Source organism: Erinaceus europaeus, chromosome 3, assembly GCF_950295315.1.
Source record: "Erinaceus europaeus chromosome 3, mEriEur2.1, whole genome shotgun sequence".
NCBI classification, from domain to species: domain Eukaryota; kingdom Metazoa; phylum Chordata; class Mammalia; order Eulipotyphla; family Erinaceidae; genus Erinaceus; species Erinaceus europaeus.
In genome coordinates this window covers 93,351,831-93,375,988 of record NC_080164.1, presented here as the reverse complement: position 1 = coordinate 93,375,988, position 24,158 = coordinate 93,351,831, and the positions used below count along the sequence as shown (strand labels likewise).

The window sequence follows — 24,158 nt, the reverse complement described above, 5'->3', positions numbered from 1 at the left end:
CTATATGAATCGAATCTCTTTATGTCTAACAGTTCTTCTTAGAAGAAAAGCAACAGATTTAACAACCTGTTGGTACCCATTTTAATATTCCACCAGGTGCGAACTGATCACCAGTGTAATGACATCAGGTCTGAGATAACTTCCCATTTCATTCTCCATGTATCCAATTGATTTTACCTTATTTTCTAGATGTAAGGTCATCACACTATGATGTGATTGCTCATTAGAGAATTTTTTTCCAGAGATTTACAAAGGGCTGGGTAAAAGCCAGCAGTTTAAAATAGTACCTGATAATGGTGTAATGTCATATTCATCAAAGAGTTGTCTAAGAACCATTAAGAATCCCTTAAAGCAGATACTAATTGGAAATGTAAATTCTTAAATATTGTACCAAATTACCAAAGAGAATCACAAAGGGTTCTGATCAGGTATACACATTTTCAAGAAACTCCCTCAGTTGCTGATACAGCTTAAACTTTAAGGATTCTATAAACACACATTTTAAGTCAATCTCAGTATGCTCTCTAAAATAACTTATAAAACCTGGGTACATCTACTTTCTCCAAGTCAAAGGACTTTGCTTAAGGGGGAGTGCTGGCCTCCTTGCCAGTTTAGCACCTTTGTTTATTCCACTGCAATTAAAATGTGCTTCCAAAAGGAGACTATGCAAATATCCTTATCATCTTTGTGACTAGTCAAATGCTTTCATTAAGCTTTTGACAGAAAAATCTCCATCTTTTTCATGAGCTCTTTAATAATTCTGTAAAAGTTATATCTTCTGATTTTATATATGGTTTCTTGTCACTGTTCATATGGAAAACATTATGGGTCTAGTCAAATAAAGATGTATTATGTCAGAGTGTTAAAAGCACAATTTTTTAGTTATTTCAATAATAATCAAAAGACAGTAATTTTGTCCTTCAAATCAGAATCTACATTTCTATATCAAAGGGCAGATCCTAATAATCAATAAAACATTAAACCAGCACAATGTACTAAATGCCAATTTCTAATCCTGATCATCTCAATCACATTTTGATCTTATCTTGAATGACCTCTTTGTTCTTTTTTTGTTTATTCTTTTCTCTAAGTCCATAAGGTTTGTAGCAACTGGGCCCTTTCAGTAGTTCCTTCCCACATCCCTACAGACTTATCTGATTTATTCAAATACCTGAGTTTATAAGGGTATTATCCAGACAGATCTCCCATTCGAGTGACAGAAACAGTACTGAAGTCTGAAAGCAAGCATACTGAGTTTAAGTTCTAGCTATGGCACTTACAAATCTAAGTCAGACAACTTAAAGTGACTAAATCGCATTGCTTCCTCACCAACAAAGTAGGGTAAAACATGACATGCTTAATTTACAGGTCTGTGGTAAATATCCTGTATGATAGAGCATGAGAAACCATTTGGTAAATATTTATTTATTTTTATGAAACAGTGAGAGGGGCCTGGTGGTAGCATACATAGTTAAGCACACAAATTGCCACGCACAAGGATCCGGGTTCCATCCACCACTCCCACCTGCAGGGTTCGGGAAGCTTCATGAGTAGTGTAACAGGTCTACAGGTGTCTCTCTGTCTTTCTCTATCTCCCTCTGCCTTCTCAATTTCTCTCTGTACTATGGAAAGAAAAAAGGAGGAGGAGGTGGTGGAGGAGGAGGAAAGAATAGCCACCAGGAGCAGTGAATTAATTGTGCAAGCACTGAGCCCAGAGATAACCCTTGTGGTAAATAAATAAACAAATAAATAAATAAATAAATAAGAGTGAGAAAACAGAACACTGTTCAACTCTGGCATATGGCAGTGACAAGGACTGAAAACAGTGCCTCAAACACGTAATTCCTGTACTGTAATGCTGACTAGATTCCTGGATCAGATACCACATTTTAACATCAAAAGCTGCATAAATGTGAGTTATAATCAAACATCTTAACTACCAACAGGACATCTGTCAATGTCCTAAAGAAATCTGTATTGAAAAAAAATCTATGTCCATCTAGTTTATTTGACATTACAGATGGGGCCTCTGGTAAGTCTGAAAAGCAGTAGTATACTGAAGAAGAGATGACTAACTTCTATTGCCCTCAGGCTGCTTGGAAGGATACTTGGAAGGCCTTCCTGAGGTATCTGAAAGAACAAGAGTCACACAGGTTAAATTTTCAAGCTTGAGGCAAGTATGCATTTGATAGCATCTTTCAGGTCCTATGTCCTTTGGAAAACACGGAGACAACATTCTACCCCAACAACAGCAGGCACTTGATAAGTACGTGTGATTGATTGGTTTCCACATTCTTGGCACTGCTAGAATAATGATTTGCCAACAGAGTGTATAAACACCCACATTTTGGTAATATCCTAAATATCTGCACACTATGAATGAGGAGGCTGAATGACAAGAATTCTATGAAAATAGAAAGTCTCCTCCCTGCTTGTTTTGCCATCTTCATTTTTCTCTTTGCAAATGTACAGTTTTAACAATGAGAGCATCTGTGTATCTTGAAGGCAGGGGAAGAATAGAACATTTCCCTGCTCTTGAGAGCAAGGAAATGGCATCCACTCAGTATATCTGACTGTCCATCACTCAAACACTGCTTTCTGGTTACTCCCAGGAGCACCTGTAGAGCACAGCAGATTTTGTTTTATTTTGTTTTGGGTTTTTTGACCTACCCTATGAAGCAGATCTCTTCAACCCTGTTCTGTTGCCAAGGCCATTGCAAATATTTATATTTGGGATGGAAGCCAGTTCTCCAGTATGGTTCACACCTTGATGTGCACAGGCCTAGTTGATTTCAAACCCTGACACAATTATGAGAGCACCAAGACACTATGGAAAATGCTGGTTTATTACAGTATCTCTCACTCTGTGACTCTCTCCTGCTGTCTGAAGCAAAATGAGTGCAAAACTGGCACAAGAGCACAGAATTATACATGCATAAGACCCCAGAATCTAGCAAATAATAATAATAAAAATATGCACACAAACACACACAGGTTATACTTCTAAACAAATGTGTGGACACATGTATAAAATACAGTCATTCAGTTCCATCCTCTGAAGGGAGCATGGGCAACATATTCTATGCTATACCTGAGGAAGATGGGCCAATATTGGGGCAGCTTCCTACTCATGACCACAGAATGTGAGCTCAGATCTACAGGGATGCAGAGGTCACATAGGCTCCTAAGCTGAATACAGGCCCCAGATACAAAATCTATGGGGTTTAGTCAACAATATTTATACTCCTTCCCCATATTAGGGAGCTACTCTCTTCCCTGATCCGGCTTTCTGTCCCTTTTTCCCTGATCCAGCTTTCTGTCCCTTTTCCAGCCATGACATCACCTCCCCAGACAATAACTGGAATCTACCTGCATATCAGATTTCAGGCTCAGAAAAAAAAAAAAAAACCTACGGATGTGTCCTGGAGCTCTGCTTCTCCAGAGCCCCACCCCACTATGGAAAGAGAGAGGCAGGTTAGGAGTATGGATCTACCAATCAATGCCCATGTTCATGGGGAAGCAATTACAGAAGCCAGACCTTCCACCTTCTGCATCCCACAATGACCTTGGGTCCATACTCCCAGAGGATAAAGAATAGGAAAGCTATCAGGGGAGGGGATGGGATACAGAGATCTGGTGATGGGAACTGTGTGGAGTTGGACCCCTCTTATCCTATGGTTTTGTTAATGTCTCCTTTTTTAAATAAACAAATTAATTAATTAATAATAATAATAAAACACAGTCATTCATTCAGTGACCAGATCCAGCTGTCTGGGATCACTAAGAATAATGGAACTCGCATTCATTATAGAGTTTTTTAAAAGGCAATGTGAAGGGGAGTCGGGCTGTAGCGTAGTGGGTTAAGTGCAGGTAGTACAAAGAGCAAGGACTGGTGTAAGGATCCCAGTCCAAGCTCCCCAGCACCCCACCTGCAGGGGAGTCACTTCACAAGCAGTGAAGCAGGTCTGCAGGTGTCTATCTTTCTCTCCCCCTCTTTGTCTTCCCCTCCCCTCTTCATTTCTCTCTGTCCTATCCAACAATGATGACAACAATAATAACTACAATAATAAAACAACAAGGGCAACAAAAGGGAATGAATAAATAAAATAAATATTAAAAAAAAAATTTAAAGGCAATGTGAAGTGTTGGTGGTTATTTTCTGCTTATGGCATTTGCTTTTGTTAAGAATGCTTTCAATCCCACCTTCCCATGTATCAGTCTTTCAAAGTTACACTTCTTCCAGAATTTTTTTTTGGGGGGGGAGAGGTGAGTGTTAGGGGTTTTCGTTTGTTTGCTTTTTGCTCCCTAGTTAGAAATCGTTTCTTCGATTTTTAAACACTTACAGTAAGTGTCACACTACAAACTACCAAGACATATTCTTTGGGACTCTGTTTACCAAATAGCAGGCAGCCCAGCTGAAGTCTAGATTCTCTAGAACACTACAGAAAACATGAGTGCATGAGACAGAACTTTGCTGCCTGCCCTGAGGAAACTAAGCATTGCTGTACCCATAAACACTCTCCACCATTATCTGTTATTTAGAAAATAACCTTAATTTACAGGAAAGTTGAAGAGAAATGATTTCACAGATTACACATGCAGCTGGCACACATGTTAACATATCAAGTAAGCCTCCGGTGAAAGGATGAGCAACAGAGACAATAACTTTAAGCTTATCACTATCCTTTATCTTAAACATATCTTGATATACCGATTCTACAGACTCTTGGCTACTGACTGATATCACTTGAAAAAAAAATTTTTTTTAATTTTTTTTCCCACACTTTGGGGTTTGGAAATAACAGGTCACTCTCTAAAGTGGCTCTGTCCCACATTCTACATTATCCCAAATGATCACCACATACTTGAAATAAATTTTCCTCTAACTGGCATAAAATCTTACCTACTGTATAGTCTCCCAACATAACAATTTTAGAAAGAAGAATTCAGGTAAGAATATTAATTTCTGAGAGTAAGGAGGTAGTGCAGGGGGTTAAACGCAGTTGGTGCAAAGTGCAAGGACCGGCATAAGGATCTGGGTTGGAGTCCCTGACTCCCCACCTGCAGGGGAGTCGCTTCACAGGCGGTGAAGCAGGTCTGCAGGTGTCTATCTTTCTCACCCCCTCTCTGTCTTCCCCTCCTCTCTCCATTTCTCTCTGTCCTATCTAACAATGACAGCAATAATAACTACAACAATAAGGGCAACAAAAGGGAAAATAAATTTTTTAAAAAGAATATTAAGTTCCTGTTAAAATGTTTATCTTAAAGAAATAGATTAGCAGGGCTAGGTGGTGACACACCTGGTTGAGCATACATGTTACAGTGCACAGGACCCAGGTTGAGCCCCTGGTCCTCACTTGCAGGAGGAAAGCTTTGCAAATGGTGAAGTAGAATTGTAGGTGTCTCTCTTCTTCTCATCCTCTTTATCTCCCCCTTCCCTCTCAAGTTCTCACTGTCTCTATCCAATAAATAAATAAATAAATATAATAACTAAAAAAAATAATAAAAAGGTCAGCTATCATTTTTGAATAAGTGTTTAAATTACAGTTGCTAGGCATTTTCATCTGATTTATTTTTAATATTTTTTTTTATTAATGAGAAAGGAGGAGAGAGAAAGAACCAGTCATCACTCTGGTACATGTGCTGCTGGGTCTGAACTCAGGACCTCATGCTTGAGAGTCCAATGCTTTATCCACTGTGCCACCTCCCGGACCACTTCATCTGATTTATTAAGCTGGAATGTATATGTTCTGTTTAAACACTTTTTTTAGCATTTAGATATTACATAAGCACCAAAGTGACCACAACAAAAGAAGTGGAATGGCATTTCTAGGCCAGAAAACACTGCTTCTCTTTCAGAAACCTATGGCAATTACAGTGTAGTCAAGTAAAGATGAGTTTGCATTTGCTAGCTGGAGTAAGAAATGCAAAACAGTTTTCTCAAATCTGTCATCATTGATGCTTCTTTCTCCCCAACGCTATCTTTATGAAGGCCTAATGTAAATTCTAAGAATTATATTTTAAGAGCAAACAAAACAAAGAAGTCCAATTCTGAGATGCTCAAAAGCTTTGGCAGTTCAGTTCTGACATTTGTTTCTTGGCCTAACTCCAACACAGACAAAGGGCATACAATTATTGGCTTTCCCCATAATGAACTCTTTTCGATAAATCAAATGTCAGGACATGATCTCAATGCCTTTGTCCTTACCTAAGAAACCTACTAAGTCAATCTAGCATGATAAGGAGACAATCTGTTTAAAAACTCTGAAAGTAGTCATTTTTTATAACTTGAATCCTTCTACTTGTTTCCCTTAGTGGAGAACAAAGTAGAGAAGAATCATAGTTGGAGAGAGTTAGCATTTCATTAGAAGAGCAGAAATCTTTTATCAGGTCCTGTGCCACATTACAAAACATCTACTCTTCACTACAGTCCTACAGACTAGATGTTACAGGTATAATTTTACTCATGAAGAAACTGGGTTTCAGTGTTTTAGAAACCCTTCTAATGTCATCCAGTAAATGCAATAACATCTAAGAGAGAAATCTTTTATCTCACCAGAGAATTCTTAGAATCCCTGTGGGCTTAATATATGAGGAATGAATTTCATGTCAGTAAAAAAAAAAAAAAGGAATTAAATCCTAATGTTGAAATAAAGAAGCAAAATAATCTTTAAAAAGAATGTAGCCAGGAAAGAAACTCAAATTTTGATGTATTTGCCATTCCTTTCCGAAAAGCATTTGCCACTCATCAGTCTAATTTAAAATGAGCATGAGACAGTTAAATTATTTATGTATTCATATGCACCAAGCATATATAATCAAAAAGTGGTTTTTTAAATCTTCAAGGTGTCATAATTAAGAAACTATAATAAAATTATGATGATTACTCCATGTACTTTATTAATGGTTAGTCTTTTGTCTACCTGCCTTAAGAACTATACAATTTTATTTAGGCATTTACAGAGGTATTCTTTTCCACTCATGAGAATATAATCACATAATCAGGCACATTGCAACTGTTCCCTTTTAATTGTAAATCATGACTGCACTTGCAAATTAGTCTATTATCACAGCAGACCTATCAATTTGGTGGAGAATGTATTTGCCAACTATAATGAAAGAAGTTCATAAACATTAATAAGCATCTTAAATCACTCCTTTACTCTGGATGTGGTGGTGGATATCAAGATTAATAAATCAATCAAAATAAATAAAGGGATGAAGAAGAGAGGTGCAGGGAGGTCTCTGGATGCCCGGTATTGTTAAGAAGCATTCTGTCTAAAAATAAATTGGATAATAAAGCTCAGATACTAAATAATCAGTGAAATGACCTGTTAAAGTTATCTTGGGTCCCTTGTAGACACTGATGATAAAAGTTGTAAGAGAGGAGCACCTTACATAATAAATAGTGTATTTGTAAGCCATATGTTCGACCCAGGTTCAAGCCTGGCCCTGATCACATTGAAGGAAGCTTCCATGCTGTGGTCTCTTTCACACATTTTACTTTTTTTCTGCCTCTGTCTCTAAATAAAAGCAAGACAAACAACCAAAAGCAAAAAATAACAACAAAAAGGTGTATGGGAAAAATAAAAATCTCAGTCAGGATAAATCATGTTTCTTGGCAGTTTAATGTAAAGGTTAAGAGGATGGACTTTGGGGACAAGCAGTTATATACCTGGCTGAGCACACAAGCTACAGTGCATAAGGACCTGGGTTTGAGCCCCCATATCCACCTTCAGGAGGGAAAGTTTTACAAGCAGAGAAGCAATGTTGGTCTCTCTCTCTCTCTCTCTCTCTCTCCATATCTACCCCTTCCCTCTCAATTTCTTTCTGTTTCCATCTAATAAATAATAAAACAAAAACTTTAAAATACTTATAAAAAGAAGAGTATGAACTTTGTAGTGAGCCTGCGTGGTTTTAAATCCAGGCCCCACAAATTTATTTATTTATTAAACATGTGTCTTTATTAGTAGAGACCATTCGCAAAGCTTCCCCCCTCCCCCGCCCTCCATATGTGGGGATCAGGAGCTTGAACCTGCACCCTTGCACACTGTAATGTGAACACTTAACTTGGTGCACCACTGCCTAGTACCCACAAATTTATTTTTGTAACACTGTCAGCTTGCTAATCTAGTGGTACTTCTACAGTTTTATGTGTAAAATGTGAGCTTATTAACAACTACCTCAAATCATTGTTTTGAGGATTAGGTGAGTAGCTACTTTGTAAGAACATTACCAGATGTATATAACAAAGACTAGATGAGGGGCTGGGCGGTAGCACAACAGGTTAAGCGCACATAGCGCCAAGCTCAAGGACCTGCCTAAGGATTCCGGTTCGAGCCCCCAGCGATGAAGCAGGTCTGCAGGTGTCTTTCTCTCCCTCTCTCTGTCTTCCCTTCCTCTCTGGATTTCTCTCTGTCCTGTCCAAGAACAACGACAACAGTAACAACAACAACAACAACAAGGGCAGCAAAAATAGGGGGAGGGGACTAAATGATCATCAGCAAAAGATAAATGATTTAACTAGTGTTATTTTGTACCATTCTAGAATGTACTTGTATATTTAATGGTCTGTCCCACTAACCAATTTGCTGACTGAGATTAAGTTATTGTTCACCTTTTCCTAGCATATATTAATACTTTGACAGTAGACATGAAAAAATGACTGATATAGCACAATGCAATTCTCAAAATATTTAAGTGTGGGCTTCATGAAAAATGGAGTCTAGAGTGTAAAGTCTCTTTATATCAACTTTGGAAAGATACAATCTAGGAAATAATACTTTATGAATCTGTAGACATAAGTAGTTTATTCTAACAAGATTTTCAGAAATAGAATTAGATTACTAAATGACACCTGCAAACTAATTAGAAAGTTTAATTCCTGTACATAACTTCTAACTGAATATTTTCAAAGGTTTTTTTAAACTATTTATTATTTTGCCACCAGAGTTATCACTCAGGCTCTGTGCTTGCATGATGCCACTGTTCCTAGAAGCCATTATTATTTTTTCTTCTTCTATTTATTTCTGATAAGAGTGAGAGAAAGAAAGAGAGAGGAACAGAGAGACAGAAAGAGAAACACCTACAAGCTCCACAACTCAATAGGCTTCCTGCTTGCAGGAAGTGACCCGGGGGTTGAACTTGTGTCCTCTTGATAGTATTTCATACACTACTGGGTATACCACCACCTGGGCCCCTTCAAAGAAGTATTTAAACAAAGGAGTGTTTTGGAATTTTTCTCTACACTAGATTTAAAATGTCTGACAACTGAGAAGGATAGCTACATATAAAATGACACAAATATGAATCAAATATTTGTAAGATGAACAAAATAGCAATACTGAAAACTTCGAAATTTCATCAGGAGGAGCCTGATGGCGGTGCACGTGGTTAAGTGTACATATTACAGTGTGAAAGGACCCAGGTTCAAGGCCCTGGTCCCCACCTATAGGGGGAAAGCTTTGCGAATGGTGAAGCCAAGCTGCAGGTGTCTCTCTGTATCTCTCCCTCCCTATCTCCCCCTCCCCTATCAACTTATCTCTCTCTATCCAATAATAAGTAAAACAGATAAATGAATAAATCTTTTTTAAAAAAGAAATTTTATCAGGAAAACTACATGCTTCTTTAAAATGCCCTGCTTTATGCCCAAATAAAATCCTAAATAAATAGTATCAGAGTGACAGAGCTTCCATATTTCCCTGTCCTTTTAATGCAGCATCACAATTACTTATGACAATGTTCTTTCTACTGAGGAATTATCCATACTGTAGATAAATCAGGCTCAGTGTAAAGTTAGAGATTTCAAACTCCAAAATTATCTGAACTTTAAGACATATCCAAAAATATCACTTATTTTTAGCACCTCTGAATGCTGTCTTCATGTCAAAAAAAAAAAATCTGTCAAAATGACCAGATGGTAATTAATAGCCATGATAAACTGAACCACATAAATAATTACACACATCAATATAAGTCTAATGCCAACCTAAATAGTCAAAACTGTGTAGAAGTGGTATCAAAGTTAGTAAATGTCACTGCCTTGAATTTTAACATTTTATATCACTGCATTACTATTTACTTAAAAGGCTTGGTTTTTTTTCTAGCTTCTGACTTTCAAAGACATATATCAATAATTTTCTCTAGTAAGTTTTGTAATACGGAAAAATAATAAATATATACATGAACATATAGTAAAGCCTATAGCATTAATTAAATTGATTAATCTGGGGGCCAGGTGGTGGAGCACCTGGTTGAGTGCACATGTTACAGTGCGCAAGGACCTGGGTTCAAGCCTCCAGTCCAGTCCCCACCTGCAAGAGGAAAGCTTTGCAAGTGATGAAGCAGGGCTGCAGGTGTCTCTCTGTCTCTCTCCTTTCCTCACACCCCTTTCCCTCTCAATTTCTGGCTGTCCAATAAATAAAGAAAGATTTTTAAAAATGATTAATTTGTAATTAAATTAAAATGCTGATCACAATAAATAAAACATTTAAGCTAGACAACACACAGCCCAAAAGATGCAACTATTTTGAATTCCACAATAAAAATAGTTACAAGATGCAGAGAAATTTTATATAAAACTTGACTTCTATATAACTATAGTTAGAAAGATTGTTGAAACACCATTCTACATCATCTCAGTTCGAATTTACAAATCCCATAAATATTGAGTCCATGCAATCAAGGCAACAGGATTTTCTTATGTCTATATCCTTAGTAATTAAAAGAAAGGGTGTTTTTTTTCCCATGAGTCACCATCTCCTAGTGATAAAGTGCTTTACATCTGTTATTATTTGATTAATAACATTTGTCACACCCTGAGTGCTTGCAACTGATTATGAAAATGCCTCTCATTTACTAATGTAACTCCACCTTATTACTTATCTCTAAGTTAAGTATCAAAACATAATAGGAACTAATTCATTTCCTTCCTTCCTTACTCCTTTCCTTCTTTCCTTCCTTCCTTCCTTCCTTCCTTCCTTCCTTTCCTTGCTTCCTTGCTTCTCTCCTACCTTCCCTCTTTCTTCCGTTCTTTTGTTCCCTAGCCAAAGCACATCTCAGCAGTGGCTTACAACAGTGGTCTTGAGCACTGAATCTGAAAGTCAGTTGAGTTAACTTAAACTGCCATAAAATTGCAACTTACACTGGCCGTAAAATTTGTATCTGCTAGAATGGGGACATAAGTTTTATAACCATATTCACTTTAAATTCTTTTTTTAAGAATTCCTTTTTTACTTTGCTTATTATTGGATAGAGACAGAGGGAAATTGAGAGGGGAGTGGGAGACAGAGGGTGAGAGAGACAGAGAGACACCAGCAGCCCTGCTTCATCACTCATGAAACTTTCCTCCTGCAGGTGGGGACCAAGGGCTTGAACTGGGGTCTTTGCACACCGTAGCGTGCACACTAAACCAGGTGCGCAACCACCTGGCCCCTTCTACTTTAAATTCTTAGTTACTGTGATCTAGTATTATTTGAGAGTTATTTATTTATTGTAATAAATATTTTTGGAGAAATGAATTGGAAATTGATGACACTGGTACAAAATTCAGGTCTTCTAAAGTTAAAACCCTGCCTCATATATTCTAGTAGGAAAGCACAAGTACTGTGGCTACCTATTAATTAAGTGGCTTTGGCAGAATCATTGCCTCTCTAAATCTGTTTCCTTGTCAGCAAAATGGTGATCATAAACCTTGCCAGGGTTATGACGATGCTTAAAGGAGACATTTTACATGAGGGTGTTGTGGAAATATATCCTTAGAATATAACTATTTTTATTCGGTTCTATCAAAAGCGTAAAGGAAGGTATTGTTATGTCATCAATATTGAAATTGAAATTTTTTTTTGCACTTGTGAAAAAATAAAATATTTTAAAAGGCTATTTCCAAGTTTTTTGTGTGGAAAAGTATTCCATACCTACATAGACCCAAAATGACTGGACAAAAACTAAAAGTAAATGCTTTTCTAAGAGACATTGTTTAGGATTAAGCAAATGCTAAATATTCTAACTGAGGGGCCAGATGGTGATGCACCTGGCTGAGCACACGTAACAATGCATCCATCAGGCTAGGTTCAAGGCTCCTGTCCTCACCTCCAGGGGGCAAAGCTTTGCAAATGGTGAAGCAGGGCTGTAGGTGTCTCTCTCTTTCTCTCTTGCACCTCCTTCCCTCTCAATTTCTGGCTGTCTCTATCCAATAAATAAATAAAGATAATAATAAAAATTTAAATATATATATATATATTCTGGCCATATGTATCTATAGGTCTATACACATAGTATGACACTTCTATCTACTGATAAGTACAACTGACTGGTTATGAAATGTTAACTCAAAATAACTGCAGTAATGTTGTGTTTGGAATCAATAAGTCTCCAGGAAAAGGCAAGGGTATGGAAATTTTAAGAAATGCTTATTCCAGAGAAATCTTAGAACTCAAAATTGGAAATGATCTTCATTCAATTAAAAACAACAAGCACACTAAAGGTAAAACAATACAAAAAGCTATATCCAACATTATTATTGGGGTTGTTCATGAAATTGAACCCCAAAAGCACAGTAAGTGGTATATGAGATGAAAGAACAAACAGCCAGACTCAGGATACATTTTCATGTCTCCTTCCTCACTAGGAAGAGGAGTCAGGTGGTTTTTTTTTTTTAATGTTTTCATTTATTTATTTATTCCCTTTTGTTGCCCTTGTTTTATTGCTGTAGTTATTGATATCATTGTTGTTGGATAGGACAGAGAGAAATGGAGAGAGGAGGGGAAGACAGAGAGGGGGAGAGAAAGATAGACACCTGCAGACCTGCTTCACGACTTGTGAAGCGACGACCCTGCAGGTAGGGAGCCGGGGCTCGAACCTGGAACCTTAAACTGGTCCTTGCGCTTTGTGCAACCTGTGCTTAACCCTCTGCGCTACCACTGGACTCCGGAGGAGTCAAGTTTCTATTACTGGTAAAACAGGGCTGTAAGGGGGGGGGGGGGGGGGGAGTTGGGAAGGAAACAACACCCACCCTGTCCTAATAGGAGGAGAGAAGAAAAGATGAGAAGAAATCTAGGTCTGATGCTTCTGATCCTCTCTCCTCCACTTTAGAATCCTTAAGAGCCACAAGGAGGGTCATTTGAGAAACAAATCCCCCCCTTCTTTATATTACACAACGTTGTACAATAAAACCTCTTCTGTTTACACAAAATGCTAGAGTGCAGATTTAAGATCTTGCTGTTGCATGGGGCACATATAGATGAATTTGGACCTTTTATTCATGCCCCAAAACGGCAGTTGTGTCTTTCATTAATAAGTAGTTTAGTCAGATACTTGTAGCTGTCAGTGGTAATGAACAAAAGCAGAGAAAAGATGGTTTTCTCTGTTAAGAACCAAGTATGACTCCTCTATTCTTCCCTTAGAGCTCTAAGGCTTTGCTCTCAGTTAATCACTCAAAAAAAAAAAAAAACTTCTTTAGCTTTTTCAGTCTTTAGGTAAAAATATGGTTGAATTAGTATAGATCCTCCCTATTCTTTGAACAAAGGTATCTTGGACGAGAATTCTAAATGAGGAGAAACATGAATTGGAAGATTTGGGTTCTACTTCCACCTCTGTCATTAATTTGTCATGACTCTGTGAATCCAATTCATTTAAATTATTTAGAGCTATTTCACTTCTATAAATGTGAGAGGTATGTGTTCCTCAAATTTTAGAGCCAGAAGAGAGGTGATGTTCAAAAATCACCACTGACTTCCAGAAATTAGACAGCTAATAAATGTACTGGGGAGAACTAGAACTCAGATCTCCTGATTTCAAGGTCTTTTTATTTTAACCACATATATCTTTCTGAAATTTTGCCTAATAGAAAAATCATTGAATATTTAATGAACTCTACTCTCTTCAAATTTTCCAAGAATAAACTAGGCTTGATAAGAAGTACACAGTGTTTTCTTTTTATAAGTAAAAAAAGAACTACAATGTTATATAGCAGATCTTTAATGCTTTTAATTAATTATTTATTTATTAGAAAGAGACAGAGAAATTGAGAGCAAGGAGAAATAGAGAAGAGAAAAAACAGAGAGACACATGCAGCTCTGCTTCAACACTCAAGAAGCTTTCCCCCTGCAGGTGGCATAGCAGATCTATAGATCATACTTGTGTAACTATATAATTTCTCCTCTGTGAGAGAGAATAGTCAAAATCTATTTTAGATACTTTACAGAAGTGAAATTACACAGTTATATGTCATTCTGCATCTGACTTAGTTCACTCAGTCTAATAATGTCAAGGCTCATACATGTTATCACAAAGAATTTCTTTCTTCTTTCTTTTTTTTCCCTCCTTTTTCTTTTTCTTTTTCTACTAGAGCGCTGCTCAGTTCTGGCTTGTGGTGGTGCAAGAGAATGAACCTGGGACTTCAAAGCCTCAGGCATAAGAGTCCTTTGCATAACTATTATACTATCTCCTCCACTTCAGAATTTATTTCTTAATATATAACACTATTTCATTATTTATATAAAACTTCCTTTAATGCAGAGGGCCGAGCTTGAGCATTAGGCACACTTAGGGCAAACCAGGCACTGTCCAGATGAGCTATTTTGCTGGCCCTAACTACATTTTCTTTATTCAGTCAACCAAAAACAGAATAAGGTATCACCTTACATCTATTAGGTTACTATATAAAAAAAAAAGCATAAAATGTTTCATCAAGGGTATAGAGAAAAACGAGAACACATTTATAACACTGGTGGGGCTACAAAGTGGTGTAACACTATAGAAAGCAGTATGGAAGTCCATTCACAAAGTTCAAGGTATATTTTGAAAATGATCCAACAACTCCAACCCCATGTGTTTATTCAAAAGACCTGAAGTCAGGGTTTCAAAGAAAGATTAGTAATCCCATACTCACTGAACAATCTTCATAACAGCCAAGATGTTGAAATAATCTAAATGTCTATTTTCTAAACTAATAGTGGGGGTCTACTATATTGGATGGACTTTATCAAATGTATCCTCTCATTCATTCTTCACTGAACTGTGACTCATTGTATTTTCATTTTAAATACAGAGAAAACACTTAGTGAGTAAAAGTAACTTAATAAATTTACACCATCGTAGTAACAGAGACCAAATTTGCACATAGGGGTGCAGAGGTTACACATGCTCCTGTGCTAAATATGAACAGACGTGGTATATAGTTAGAACTAGACCTTAAGTCAGATAGATGGGGTATATAGTTAACAGCATTTACATATTTTCCTCATATTTGGGAGCCACTCTCTGCCCTGATCCAGCTTCTTAGTCCTATTCTCAAATCTGACACCATCTTCCCAGATAATACTTTTAGCCCACCTGCATATTAGCTATCAGGCTAAGGCAAAAATTAGTAAAGTCACAGGCTCCTTGAAATACACCTAAAAAATGTCCTAGCTTCTTCCAACATAAAGACCACAAATCTCATCTGCTATATTCTTACCTTTAGGTTTATGACTATTACACTATTTGTTCTGCTTTATATCTTAATGTTTTTCAGCCACCAAGTTGCTCATGCTACCATGATGCCATCCTGACTTCCCTGGGCAGATGACCTCACCAATGTGTCGTGGAACCCCGGACCTCTCCAGAGCCCTACCCCACTAGGGAAGACAGAAAAAGGCTGGGGCTATAGATCAACCTGTGTCAATGCCCATGTCCAGCAGAGAAACAATTACAGAAGCCAGATCTTCCACCTTCTGCTCCCCATAAATATCTTCTGTCCATACTCCCAGAGGGATAAAGAATAGGGAACCTTCCAAGAGAGGGGATGAGATACAGACTCTGGTGGAGGGAATTGTATGGAATTGTTCCTCTCTTATTCTGCAATCTTGTCATTAATTATTAAATCATAAAAAAAATAATCTGAGAGTTCTTACCACCAGACCAAATTGCCTTAATATTTTTACAAAATAGCCATTATTTCTACTGAGAAATAAAGACTTTGAATCAACTTGCTTGAAATGTTGGGCCCCAAGGGACTGCTATATATATATATATATATATATATATATATATATATATATATATATATATATATATACACATATATATATATATATACACAAACTTTATGCATTTTGAATTTATGCATGCAGGACAGGTTTTGTTTGTTTGCTCTCAGAAAAATCAACTCCTTCTTACAACATTGGAGATTTTATAGACAAATTAGAAATGTTTTTGACTGTCATTCCTTGGATATTTTGACTTTCCTTTTCCCACTTGATTCTCATTATCCTCCTACCTATGGCCTCTCCTGGTATTTGGTGCAGAAACACAAAAACAGGCCTACATTAGCCTTTCAGTGTGTTTTTACCAAATGATGAAAAGACTATCTAAAACACAAATTTATTAAAGTTGGAGGCAACAAAAAAATTATCCGTAAGCTCTGGATGACTTGATCAGGACTGAGTTAGTGATGCTTCCAGAAACAGTAGCTGGCCATCTCAGCTAAAATAGCATTAGAGCAACAGATATTTTTCTCAAAAAACAAAAATCCAGGGATGGAACAGAATTGACTATTTCAGTACATTTTTTTCATAGTAAAATTGTCCTAAGTCATATATAGTAATAAATCACAAATTAAACCTAATATTGGGGGCCAGGTGGTAGCACAGTGGGTTAAGCGCACCTAGACAGGCTCAAGGATCCCAGTTTGAACCCCTGGCTCTCCACCTGCAAGGGGCGGGGGAGGGGGGGTGGTCGCTTCGCAAGTAGTGAAGCAGTTCTTCTGCAGGTGTATATCTTTCTCTCCCCCTGTCTCCCCCTCTTCTCTCAATTTCTCTCTGTCCTATCCAATAATGACAGCAATAATAACAATGATAAACAACAAGGACAACAAAAGGGGAAAAATAGCCTCCAGGAGCAGTGGATTTTTAGTGCAGGCATAACAGCGAATAACCCTGGAGGCAAAAAAATAAACACTAATATTTTTCAATGTAATCAAGTATATTATGAAAGGTTTTGTTAATTCTCTTGTTTTCTAAACAAAAGTGCAATGGATCCCTCTCTCAAACAGCAATGACTTGCCTCCCAGAAAAATGACAAAAAAACTAAAAAACAGGGAAGCAATTCACAGGACAGCAGTGAAATGTCCTCAACACTTCCTGCAGTATTAATTATTATTAATGTATACTACAAAGAAAATGCTAAGCCCCGGTCAGTGTAATCATGTCTATTACAGGAGATCAACCATTAAACCACCTAGAGGACCCTCTCAGTTCTATCTTCAAAGCCTCTGAGCTCTTGAAATTGCTATATACTATAAGCCACTGAAGCCTTGATACTGATTCCTCTTTGACTCTGACAAGAGTCATCTATGATGTATCTATGGCATGTCTCTGTGTTCATAAAAGGAATACAATACTCGAACTCCCTCTCTAAGTTCACTATATGTAGGAAACTGTCTTGGGGAGGGAAAAAAAAGTTACAAATTCAAGATATAATTGTTATCCTTATATAACACGATTGGGCTTCTGCAATTACAAACCACCCTTTTAAAATCTGTTAACATTCTCTTCTGGGAAAGCCCTTTTGCCCCTTAATAGTATAAGCTAATCATGGCAGTATAATTTTCAGAGCTCATATCTGTGGGAGCAGAATGACTAGCACTGGTATGCTTAGTTCTATGGGTTTTCTCCTTCCTTTATCTCCTGAAATTATGGAGAAGCTCTGAGCTCATTTTCAAAAGTACTTAGGAAAGGCAGGAAGGAGCAGAGATGGGAACCTGAGCCTTGCACTGACATCATTCTGTGCTGGGCACATATGGCAGGCACATTACCAAAGCTGCACAAGCTGAGCACACTGGTCTATTCTGAACTCTTGCCGCTTTTAAGCGGCATTCTTAATTACAAACAGGCTTGCTTTTTATCAATTATAGACACATTTATTTGCTAATTTAATTAGGAAACATAGAATTTGTTTTCTACTGAGTTATTTCCATCATTTAATATTCAAAATAAAATGAGATTTTCTGAAGTGATCTCAAAACCTACTTCTCATATGCATTTTTTTAAAAAAATCCTCATCCTACTCTCTGCAACTGGGTCAGCCTGCACAAAGATTCTCAGGGTAGCCATGAGTGCTTTCAGCACCCTGCAATCCTTGCAAGTGACACCTCATAATAGTGCAAATGAAGCATGGCATGATGAGAAAATGAAAAAGAATGAACCTGTATAGTCAATCCAGCAGTTTTCAAAACATTAAGGATACTCAATTTCATCCCCAGACTAATATATATATATATATATATATATATATATATATATATATATATATATATTCTTTTAAACATTCACACATATATGCTTTTACTATTATGAGAAAGCTGTGTGATTCCATGAAATTCTAATACAACCAAGCAGGCAGGCCTGTTTCCTTACATATGCATATTTAGTCTGGTCTCAAATCTTGAATTAACCTAATTTATACCGCCTTGATTTTCTGCTAAAAGTTTACCATATTGTCTTTCACCTTTGTGCTTCCCTTCACCTTCCTCTATTAGGCTGAAAAAGTCTTTCTTTGTGGGTCTTTTGACTAATTAGCTGAGTATTCAGGGAGTTTACTGACCTAACAAATTCAAATCACCTCTTCCTCATTAGATTTCTTTTAAGCCACCACCCAGTCTGCAGCACTCTTAGCCCCTCTGAAACCTCCACCTCACTCACAGAACTCCATCTCCCCCCTCTCAGAGGAATATTCTATCCTTAATGGCCCTAGATTGTTCTCCAGTCAGAGTCAATTCCCTGGCAGGAAAGGAAAGGGGGAGTGAAGGGGGATGTGCGGAGAGGAAGAATGAGAAATTCACACCTGTCCTCTTTGGCAGAGGCAGGGTTTTGACAAATAAATTTACTTCATTAATTGTAATAAAATTAAAGAAATAAAATAAAAAAGAAGACTTAGAAAGCTTCCTCCAAGGGCATATGAGGAGAGTATGAAGAGAGTTTCAAAAACAAATAGGATCTCACAGTGGAACCTTGGAAGGAAAAAAAGAAAGTTCTGTAATGTAAATAATACTAATAAATAATAGGAACCCAAGATTTACACACACTCTTTTCTACTACCCTTCAATCCCTTTTCATTTTTCAAGGATAAATGCACCTTTTTTTTTTTTCATTCACTGTATTGCATTCTGGAGGTGGGGGGAATGTGTGTTTTGTCCAGCAGAAGGCGCCTGACTAGGTAGAAGCTGCAATGGCAAGAGGAAGGGGCTGCTATACTGCAGCCGGGCTCCTATGTGTTCTCCCACCTAAGCCCCAAGTCTTCTGCCCATTCAGTTGTGCATCCCTCAGGAGACAAGCAGAGCCACAGCAAAGGAGTGGTGGATGTGTATGTTAGATTATTAATCTATTAGCTACCTACTGGTACAATTAAGCAACCCATCTCTTTTGCACACCCCCATCTAGCTCACCACCCCCACCCACATTCTGCCTGGCCCTCTTGTGTACCCTGCTTGCTTGCTTCCTCCCCCAGGGGGGCCTCACATAATTTCAGGGCAGTGTGTGAGAACTGCACCTGGGAAAAGGGAGCAACAAGCTTCCCTCCAGGAATGCAAGAGCAAGTGATGAGAGCAACAGAAACTCCTGTTTCAGGGACACCTGTCCTCTCTGTCTCTCCTAGCTCAGAGGTTCTAGTGTGGGGCATCATTCCTGCTTAACAAAGAGCTAGAGAGAAGGGATTCCTAGGGCCCACAGTCAACTGTGTCCTATTCTGAAGAGCAGGTGCCAAGAGGATTTGCGTTCTTTCCAGTTATGCAGGCTACACCTTTTCATGCATAACTGGAACTGTCCCCAGAGAAGACAGGTCCCTTGGGACTGAGGTGATACTGGTAGAACCAGCAGCTGCTCAAAGAAATGGCATTACCTAAGGAGAAGGGAGGGATCCAGGGCTGAACCAGGTCTGAAACAGGGAAGGGGGAAAGAAATATATGGAGGGGGAAAGTGTGCACAACTTCTACTTTGCTTTTCTCAAGTATCCGATTTTACTTTTGGGGAGAAGTGCTAAATGGGGTAAGGCTCCCCAGACAATGTTAGTATTGTATTTACTGGCAATTCAGGGAGTCTGAAACATGTCTTTATCTGTTTCAGATGAAAGAAACCTGCCAACCAAGGCTTGTCTCCATACTGCTCTTTACAAGAAACGGGGTGCGGGGTGCGGAGGAGAGCTTCTCTGTACTCTTAACTTCTCCTCCAGGCAGTGCTCCTGGCTTAACAGCCAGCACTGACACACCTGCTTTCATAGGGAAGCACTCAACTCCCTGGAAGGACAAATAGGATCTTCCCTCATCCCAAGAGTATTCAGACCTGATTCTCAGGGAACTGGGTTTGGGCAGTCAAGTTTCTCTATGCTATATAGGGAAATATTAAAAAAAAAAAAAATCAAATCACCAGAGAAGAAACAAACAAAAAAGGTGCAAATGTGTGTGCAACGTGGGGGGACGCCATGGGTTGATGGAGGTGATAGAGGCTGGCAGCCTCCCTATTCCCATGAGGAAAAGGGTGTGGGAGCGAAAGGGACTGGACTCTTGTTGAGTGAGTCCAAGACTGACCACTCACTATCACTGCAGTGTGAGCACTTCGAAGGAATGTGCTGGCTAGACCCTCTCCTTCTCCGGCCGGGGAAATGGGCAGGAGGTGGAGCGGCGCTCTCTGTACAGACAAAAGGTTCTGCAGAGCCGGGTCTCTGGCGCCGGGAGGACCACGCGAGTGACCTTCGGGCCAGCTACGCCCCCTGCCCGCGGGGCCCGGGCCCACCCGGGCTGCGCCTTTACTAGGTGCCCGCATTTCACTCCAGCCACCCCGACCAGAGGCGCCCACCACCACCACCCCGCAGTCCTCCCCACAAACACCAGCAACGCCTTCCCCATCCCTTTCCCATTGTCTTCAAAAAGCTAAGTTGTTCCCACCAAGCACACCCCGATGCGCCGCCCCCTCCCGGCGTCCCAGTGTCCCCGAGCCTCCCGGACCGGGCAGGGAGAACGGCGGGAGGGGGGGCCGGGGAGTCACCCGCCACAACTTGGCACCACAGACCCACCGTGTCCACCTCGCAGGGATGCCGGTGACCTGTAGATTGCGATAGGCACTGAATGATGCTTGCTGCTGCCGTGGAAATGGTGGATGTGGTGCGCCCCCGCGCTGGACGCGCCCCCGGCCACTCCCAGGAGGCCGCTGAGGGCGAGCGGGACAGTCCAGAGCAGGGCCAGGCGCCCCCCTGCGCCGCCGCCGCCCCCGGGCGAGCCCGGCTGGGCGCCGCGGCCGAGCATCCTCCGGGCCATGGCGGGGCGCCCGGCCAGGGGCCGTCGCCGCAGCTGGAGGCAAAGTTTGGGGCGCAGGGAAGGAAGAGGGAGCGGGGGGCCGGGCGGCGCAGGGTGGGCTGCGGGGGCGGCCGCTTCAGCGCGCCAGAGCACCCATCCTCTCCCTCCTTCGGACAGTCTTCTCGGGGTCCTGGAGTCCGCCGTGCCTTGCACCCCAAAGAAACCGAAACATAGCCGAGGCGAAAGAATGCAGCCGCTGGGTAGGTGGGGTGGGGGTTGCTGCTGCTGGTGGTGGGGGCTTGTCCGAGGAGCGGCTTCCGAGGCTCCGGGTCCTCAGCGGAGACTCCCCGAGAGTTTGGGGCACGGAGTAGGGGTAGGGGGATTGTTCAAAAGCTCCACCCGGAGGCTCCTCACTTCTACATGCCAACCGTCCGCCGCAAAGCCGCTAGGTCCATCCGTTCAGCATAGTGTGTGCGGACCGGGGAGGCCACTTCGCCGGACCGACCTCCTCGCAGGCGAGCAGCAGCCCCCATGGGCGCGGGGCGCGCCTTCCCCCCGAGCAGCCCTGTCCGGCCCGTCCGCTCGCGCCAGCCTCCCCCGGGCAGCGCGCGGAGCAGCGGCGCGCATCGCCTGCTCCCGAGGCGATCTCCGCGCCCGCCGCCTCCTGACACGGCCGCCCGGCGCGGGGCTCACCCGTCTGAAGGCAGCGGGGATCGAACCCGGGTACGCAGAGCGGAGGGAAAGCAGTGGCAGACGAATTTTGAGAGGGGGGGGTGCGAGGTTGAAAGGGGAGAGTAAAGGAAAATGAAAAGGAAAATGAGAAGAAAAAAAAAAAGGAAAGGAAAATGAAAAACCACACACGCTGAAGAAGCGAGGGGCTCTATGCAAATCTGCAGTCTCCAAACAGCAAATCACTGAAGCCCGAATGCAATGCAGAGGACGAGCCTATGTAACGAGGGAGGCTGGTCTGGCTTCCCACAAAAAAAAAAAAAAAAAAAAAATCCCCCTGCTTTGCTGCTCTCTCAGATTTTCCACACATCAAAGAGACACGTGTACTGCGATGCGGGGAAACACCTAAAAAGCAACTCTCCCTCTTCCACCAGGTGATCCCTCAGTCTGAATTCCAATAGCAAGTGGTACCCTGCCCCTACCCCTGTGGTTTAGATGTAACCACTGTCTTCAGAGCTCTTAAAAGGGAAAGAATTCCACTCCTATTATTGGACCAAACTTGTCCTGCCAGGTGTTCAAACCCAATCTGCTAAACGTGACTTGACACCATTTACTGAGTATTGGTTCTGAGGACGATCTGTTAATTATACATATTGCTCATAACAAAGAGTTGTGCTCACTGCAATAGCTTACCTCATACAAGGCAGCAGAAGTGCAAGGAACCAACACAAAAGGAGGGAAAAACTTGTATGTATTTGACAGCTGAGGAAGAGCCAGGGGGAGAATGAGGGAAAGAAGGAAGAGAGAAAGAACAGTATGAGTGGGAGTGCCTGTGTTTCACTAAGACATCTTAGTGATATTTAAGAATGCCCAAAATGGGTATAGATGCCCTCTGGTAATCTTTGTGTAAGGGTGCTATTCTCCAATTCTTTCTCACACTGAAAATAACACTAGAAACAAAAGTTATTCAGATTACTATCCCCAAGGAAGAGAGATTCTTTATCAGGGCACTAGGTGTCCTGATCACAGGCCAATAAAATCAATGTACACCTAAGAGGAGAATCTAGGGGCCCAGAGGGGCACACCCTCTTGAGTGTTCAAGTTACAGTGATCAAGGAACCAGGTTCAAGCTTCCAGTCCCCAACTGCAGAGGGGAAACTTCAGGAGCTGTTAGAGCTGCAGGTCTCTCTTTTTCTCTATCTCCCCTTTCCCTGTCAATTTCTGTCTCTATCCAATACATAAACAAAATAAAGAAAATCTAGCAAGGCATGTAGGCAAGGAAAGGGGGATCAGAGTTTCTAAAAGATGGGTAGTTAATATTTGGGACTTATGATTAAAGCATATGCCTGGGTATCAGAAAAAAGAATACGCTGTATCTAGTGGCTGCGAATTTTAATTTTTCTATGGATTGAGGGCGTCCTGGACCAACTTTATTTTTTATCTTATTTTATTTTTTATTATCTTTATTTACTTATTGGATAGAGACAGCCAGAAATTGAGAGGAGACAGACACTGCACCAATGCTTCAGCACTGTAGGCTCAAACCCATGTCCTTCCATATTGTAACATGTGTGCTCAACCAGGTGCGCCACCTGCTGGCTCCTGTTCTTTATTTGAAATAGTAAAGACAAAGAGACTCACCCAAGTGGCTATGTGTAAATAAATAGTTACTTCCCAACCATTTAAATCACAAATTCTGATATTCTGATGGTCACAATGTAAAGTGTCTGAATCATTAAATCAAATCTGGACTCAACTAACATTTGAGATTCACAGCAGAAGTTTATGTGTTTCACTAAAAAGATAATTCTCTAGCTATTCACTACCTGAAGTGATTTAACTATACATATGTCCTTTCTTACAACTATATTGTTCTAACTTTGACCTCTATATGTATAAAACTGAGAGACTGTTTTCACTTAATTTTATTATTTTTGGCATATGTATTTTAACTGACTAGTCAAAGGTTATGTGTACCCACGTTTAAAGTACTGTGTACCTTGCCATGCTCACAGCCCAGGATCTAGATTCAGAATCAGTTCCAGACACTGGGAGAAGCTCCTGTGCTATGTTTGTATGTCTATCTGTCTGTCTTTCTGTCTCTCCTTTTCTTTCTCTCTCCTCTCTCTCTATATATGTGTGTGTGTGTGTGTGTGTGTGTGTGTGTGTGTGTTTATCCCTAAAATAAGAACTTGGCGTTGCAAAAATAGATAAATTTTAAATT

At 40.2% G+C, this 24,158-nt stretch overlaps 1 protein-coding gene across 38 annotated transcripts in view; it reads right to left on the bottom strand.

Annotated features, from left to right (window-relative positions):
- The window catches only part of NRXN1 (neurexin 1), a 1,383,669-nt gene that overhangs the window by 508,970 nt on the left and 850,541 nt on the right, over nucleotides 1-24,158 (bottom strand). For 2 of the 38 annotated variants that reach the window (XM_060187691.1, XM_007526458.3), the window contains exon 1: nucleotides 21,046-22,467. The exons of 34 other annotated variants lie outside the window; for them this stretch is intronic. In XM_060187691.1, the coding sequence (XP_060043674.1) occupies nucleotides 21,046-21,286 (241 nt within the window). In that variant the 5' untranslated portion in view covers nucleotides 21,287-22,467. Of the gene's footprint in view, nucleotides 1-21,045; nucleotides 22,470-24,158 lie in introns of those variants that run through there. 2 more of the 38 variants (XM_060187692.1, XM_016189709.2) reach the window with 2 other exon arrangements.